This window comes from Wasmannia auropunctata, unplaced genomic scaffold (assembly GCF_000956235.1).
Source record: "Wasmannia auropunctata unplaced genomic scaffold, wasmannia.A_1.0 LD336043.1, whole genome shotgun sequence".
Lineage (NCBI taxonomy): Eukaryota > Metazoa > Arthropoda > Insecta > Hymenoptera > Formicidae > Wasmannia > Wasmannia auropunctata.
The window spans coordinates 165622-172021 of NW_012026847.1; the positions used below are offsets into that span (position 1 = coordinate 165622).

At 39.7% G+C, this 6400-nt stretch overlaps 1 protein-coding gene across 5 annotated transcripts in view; it reads right to left on the reverse strand.

The window, feature by feature from the left end:
* Positions 1–128: 128 nt before the first annotated feature.
* Positions 129–6400, reverse strand: part of LOC105451813 (GTPase-activating protein and VPS9 domain-containing protein 1) — a 10652-nt gene continuing 4380 nt past the window's right edge. For 4 of the 5 annotated variants that reach the window (XM_011692501.1, XM_011692500.1, XM_011692499.1 and 1 more), the window contains 9 exons: positions 3482–3740; positions 3311–3399; positions 2814–3223; positions 2254–2719; positions 1832–2058; positions 1471–1727; positions 1170–1381; positions 713–1098; positions 129–643 (listed from right to left, as the gene is read on the reverse strand). In XM_011692501.1, coding sequence (XP_011690803.1) covers positions 512–643; positions 713–1098; positions 1170–1381; positions 1471–1727; positions 1832–2058; positions 2254–2719; positions 2814–3223; positions 3311–3399; positions 3482–3740 — 2438 coding nt within the window. In that variant the 3' untranslated portion in view covers positions 129–511. The remainder of the gene's footprint in view (positions 644–712; positions 1099–1169; positions 1382–1470; positions 1728–1831; positions 2059–2253; positions 2720–2813; positions 3224–3310; positions 3400–3481; positions 3741–6400) is intronic. The other variant, XM_011692502.1, reaches the window with a different exon arrangement.

Below are 6400 nucleotides of genomic sequence, written 5' to 3' on the forward strand. Positions count from 1 at the left end.
TATATATATATATATATATATATATCCTGAGTAAAACTGTAAAAACGCTACGAAAGTCGCGATATTTTTCGGTTCGAATCTCTCGGTCTTGAGGAAGGTGCGCAATGTAGAAAGAGTACTCCAAACAGTTTATCCTGCTAAATAATTATCAATTCTAAGTTCTGTATTGTTTACACATAAATTAAAGAATATCTAAACATTTCTTTTTGTTTCGATGTCCTGTGAAATTGTACAATAGAGTTACAAATAAAGATAAAGCCATACTTTACGTACAATCTGATTCAGTCTTTGCTAATGTTATGTAATAACGTGCGAAAGAACTAACAGTTAAACTTTAACACTATTTAAGAATTTTAATCAAAAAAGATTGGAAGCGTTAAACTTCAGCTAGCTTTACACAAGATATTGGTCTTCTTCTTTACGAAATCGTCAAATTATGATTATAATACATTTCTACATCATCACCAGCATTGAATCTAATCTTATTTATCATGATACTCCTGAGAAACTGTTAATCCATTGTCTTAATAAACTCGATTGCAGAGCAGAACTGCGTCCACCAATATTGTTCCTCGCCCTCCAAACGATTCCCGTAAAAGCTGTTTACGTATTGAACAGTCGATAGCAACGACGGCGGATTAGTCTAAAATTGAGTTAACAAATTAAGTTAACAATTACTTCTTTTAAGTTGAAATCGTTTCCGATTGAGTACCTTGATTATGACATAGACCAGCACGGGAATAAGATCGTCGGCAGCAGGTATGCCTCTTTCTGACGCCATGGAGAGAAGATTCATGATGGTAGTCGCGCAACGAAATACACACTGCAACTTATCCCTAGGAGTCTTATACGCCGATATCACAGCCAATTCAGCCTGTGCCCATGGCCAGGGGCATTCGTAATGATAAACTTTTGGAATGCGTAGGTCCTTGTGATTTGGAGTTACGACCTTCGCCAATTTTTTGATGTGATCGTGAAGAAGCTGGTCCCTATATACATCTCCATCTCCATTTGGATAGAGCGCATTGTGGTATACCCGAGCCATGACGGTTCTTTCCACCACGACTCTCGCCAAATTCAACTGGTTGACGCTTGCCGCTGGAAATCAGAAGCAAGTTCGGATATTCCCGTTACGATTAATTACGAGACAAATAATTGTATTCATATACATTGCCAGATCGAATCGTTGTCCATTTCATCGTGGACTTTTTTTAAGAAGTTATTCACAAAATCCTGTTTCTCGTCAGCCAGCGTGAGCTTTTTAAACTCGTCGCAGAAACGTAGAAGAAAAGTCTCCCTTTTTTCCAAAAATACTCTTACGCAAACGGATACAAGATGATTATTGATAGCATCTCGATCGCACTTAACTCGCACGCATAATCTGGAAAATATTATTATTATTATTAAACGGAAGCATTTTACATTTATTCCGACATTACACACAGAGATATTTATACGTAAATACAGTACCTATCTAAGTGAGCTAATGTTGACAACAATCCCTGACGACATCTGATTAAATACGCGATATAAGGGGATCGCTTTTGATAATCCTCTCGAAGAGATTTGAAGAGTTTTCTACATCCATCGTCATTAAATAAACGCACGCAACGTAATGTTTCATGAAGGTGAGCTATCAATGCCCTATCTTGCAGATTTATAGCTTCCGCTAATTGTAGTTGTAAAAACGCAACCAATTCGTTTTCTTTCTGCGACCAACAATGTCTCTGCAATGAAATTTCATATGTGAATATTTGAACATTCAGTAAATAAAATGCCATCAAATTTCGTTTTGTATACTGTGAAATGAAATTTAATACACAATAAATACCTCTAAAGTATTCCATGGAATGTGTTGAAGGTCAGCAGTACTAAGTACCATACGTAATTTTCTTTTAGCGTCCGCAAAAGCATAAGACAGTTCTACGTTATTTGGATCGATCGAAAGCCTTTCGTCTTCTACCTCTTTTGTACGAGACTGATTGCTTTCAACGGAGGCTGTGTCGCTAGTTGCGCTTGGTTTTCTTCTGTATTTCGCTAATATATCATCGGTAGTATCTGAAATTAATGAAATGATGTTTATTAACACATTGCTGTCCAAAGTAAGAAAACTTTTCAACTTTTTTAGCACTACTTTCCGATTTATCTTTATTTCGATTATATGTAAAATTATTAAAGCAAACTGTTTGTGTTGTAACAAAACAATACAATAATTACAAATATTATCTATTTTTTTAATAGTTATGGTCTTACCGCCCGCGACATTACCAGATGATGTTACATCTTCCGACATAATCCTGCGTAATCTGTGCTTGCATATATCGACACCGTCACCACCAGCTTCTCGATCAAAACATCTGTCGTCCGCCCCGCGAATTGCTTTACCTCGACGATTTCTCAATGTCAATTTCAATTTACCAAAGAAACCGCGTTTGTTCTTTTGATCATCGTCCAGCAATTCCTTATCGCCACGCTCGGCGGTCATGTCAAAGCTTATGCTCTTTGGAATGGCTCCCGTTGATGCGTTTGGCTTGGAAAAATTAGAAATTGATCCATCCACCGCATCACAAGTGCCATTGATCGTTGGCGTTGGTAAATCCGATGTTGAAATATTACTTTTCACACGAGATTCCGATCCGGAACTGCTGCTGGATGTTAGGCTAGCCGTGCTCAATCGGCCTACGGTGTCTCCGACTGACGCTATACAGCCATCCAATTCCTAATTTACAAAATTCACATTAAATCCACAACATCTTCGCAGTAAGAAAATAAGAAGGTAGACTGACCGATAGATTAAGCGAAGAAATGCATACCTCTGTTTTTGCGTCACCGTTTTGGGACTTCTCTGGCAAAACAGGCGCAGAAATATGATTAGCTAATAGCAACGCCGGTGCGACTGCAGCCGCAGCGATGTGATTGTGCGCAGGTGCTTGACGTTCAACTTGCTTACCATTATCAATTTGAAGTTTATCTATCAAGTGGACCAGCCTGTCGTCCCGTAACGGTTTACCATATTCTGTATTGCTTATATTGTTAGCATTTTTGTCTACGTATTCCATTGTACTACGTCGATAATCGGATTTGGTTCCTCCACGACCTGTTACGTTCGACGATGAGGGTAATGGAGATGTTGTTGGCGATGGATGAGCAACTAAAGTTCCTATACCAGAATCCTCCCGACTCCCCGAAATTGACGAAAAACTAATGCCTGAGCCATCCGGGCCTAAAAACATTAATTATATATAAGCTGCAATTAAAAATCATTTGATGATATTCCTAGTACAGCAATATAATTTTCCGTTATATTTACATGGGGTTGCAGATTGAAGCGTTTCTTCATTTCCCTCGGAATCAGCACGGCTTTCTATTTCGATCTCTGATCTGGCTGTATCATCAGATCTATGCGAATATTAGAAATTAGTAAGATACTTCAAGTAGAATAATACTTTACAACTATAATATATGATATGTAATAATGTACCTAGCAACGCTAGCAGTGTCATCGGTGTCTACTTCAGTTAATCTTTCTGAATCGCTAGCTAATACATCTGTGCTCCAAGCTTCAGAGGCGGTTTCACTAATGTCTAACATGGTTGGCGTGGGTTCGGTAGGTAGAACAGGTGCAATCTGTTCAGGAGGAACAGTAAGCAGTATTCGATCCTGTTGCTCAACTATTTCACTATCTGAGGCCAACACATCCGTAGACCAAGTATCGGATACCATAGAAACAGTCTCATCTCCTAAAAAGTACAATATATTTATAAATAAATATAAATCAACAATAATTAATTAGCAAAAATATATTATTAATATTGGCGTTAAATATTGTTTGTTTTATTACACACACGCGCACACGCACACACACACGCACACGCACACGCACACGCACACGCACACGCACACGCACACGCACACGCACACGCACACGCACACGCACACACACACACACACACACACACACACACACACACTACACACACACACACACACACACACACACACACACACACACACACACACACACACACACACACACACACATACACACACAATAATGTGCAAACTCCGACCGAGCAACCAACTCTTGTGGTGCACATCGAATGCCGGCGGTACTTGATCAAAATCTTGCAAAAAACAGAGTCTACTTTGAAACCTGATAACTCAGCTCCTAGGCAAGCTAAAACAATTTTCTTTATGCCATTTTAAAGGGAATATTTTCGGCTTTAAAACTAATGTGGTGACGTTTCTCGCATCGTTGTTGCTTTGCCCATGAAAGGCTGCAATGTCATAACATTTTTAGAACTCAAACACTCTCTGCTTTTGGTTTTTGTGAAAAAAACAGTTTATTGGGACGATAAATTTTACTTAAGCCATTTTAAAGTAGAGGCCTTATCCTTTAAAACGCGCTAAGGAACAATGTTCTGCAATTCCTGGAAGCCGAGATATTGGTTTCTGAAAATCGACAAAATTTGCAGTTTTTAAAGTGCTCCCCTAATTTTTTTGCGTAGTGTACATTCCTCCTCCTCTCCTCCCGTTCCTTTATCTCTAATTTCCTTTCGATCCCTCTCATTCTTTTTTCCATCTTCCCCCTTTCTCTCTCCCCTTCCTTATCTCCTTCCCCATATCCCTCTCTTCTTTTCTCTAATTTCTCTGCTTTCCTCTCCAGTCCCGTTATACATTTCTTCATTTCGTCCCTTTCTTCTCTCCATCTCCTCTCCTGTTCTCTAAACTCCTTCCTTAATTCCTCCAATTCCCCCCTCATCCCCCTTCCCTGCTCTCTTATCCCCTTCATCACCTCTTCCTTCATCTGTCTAAATTCTTCTTTCCACTCCATCATCCCCTTCACTCCTCTCATGACTCCTCCATCTCTTCCTTCCATCCCTTTATTATCTCTCCACTCCCTCCACCCTCCCTCTCTTGCTTTACCTTTCTCTCTCCATATCCTTTCCCCTCCCCTCCTTCCCATTTCCTCGGCGATCTTATCGTCTTTTTGCTTCTCATATAAAAATATTTCCGCATCCTCCCCTTTCCCCTCTTCCTCCACTCCTTCCCTCTTCCTCTTCACCAAGTACTCCTCCAAATTCCCGTAACTGTCTCGCCTTTCCTCCCGCCTCCTTCCATCCTACACTTATCTTTTTCTCCATTCTGCGCCCTCTACCCTCATCTCCTTCTTTTCCCTCCACGCTCTGCTTGCTTTCTTCTACACTCTCCAAACTCCTCGCCCCACTCTCTTCTTACCAGCGTAACCCTCTATACTCTCTATACACCCTGCTATTCCTACGCCTTGCTGCCCCTGGCGTCCTCCGAAATCCCCTTTCTCCCCCCTATCCCTTGCCCGCCCTTTTACTCCTTCACATCCACTCACTCACTCGCTCCTCCACTCTCTCTTTCACTCACTCTCACCTTTGTCACTCCTTTTAAATCTTCTTTACTCCCTTTCTCAATTCCGCACTCAGTCCCCACGTGTCAATTCTTACGCTTACCGTAAACGGAAGTCTTAAAATTATAAGTATTATAACAAATATTAAAAATAATAATTTTCTAAATATAATTACCTTATTATATGCTGATTAAAATAAAGTAATTTAACAAAGTCAAATAATTGACACGATTAATCAAGAGCACCGAGACTATTTAACTGAAAATCACCAATATACTGAATCACCATCATACAATGTCACCAATACCAAAGCGGACATGCCCGCGATTTAGCTAGGACGGGCGATTGAGCTGGTTTCAGCGCCTCTATGTCCACAAAACGTGGACATTGAACTATATAGCCAATGTCCACGAAATTGTCGGTAATGTCCATGAATTTTTGGTGATCTATGCTATGTCCACGATTAGCGGTTGTGTTCCGTGCTATGTGCAAGAATGCGAGTAGGTTATTTAGACAAGGACGGACATCAATCTCGGTCGTTCTTGTCTCACCATCAGCTAACAAACACGGAGGCACGGAGCTCGAACGGCGAACGCCTTTGTTTATCTCACGGACACACTCCCTTCTCTCTCGGCCCCGTTTTTTTGTCTCGCTGCGATTATACGACAATTTCCATTAAAAAATAGGGGATGAGGTTGGTAGCAACGAAAATCTCTAAGCATCCATAATTTAGTTTCTGCGCGGTGGTAACATTGCAATGTAGGTAGAGTGTAGGCTGCGATAATCTTTTTGGCGCACGTGTATGTCAACTAATAATATTTTAAAATCATAGATGAAAAATCTATTGTAACATTTAATTAATTAAAATGAAATTAAATATAAATGACAAATAACTGCAAACGCAACATAAAATGTAGAGATTAAAGAGGTTAGATAAATAATTAATTGAGTTTTATAATATATATAAAAATGCATAATTTATTAATTATGCATAAATTAGAATGTTGTACAGATCTTACA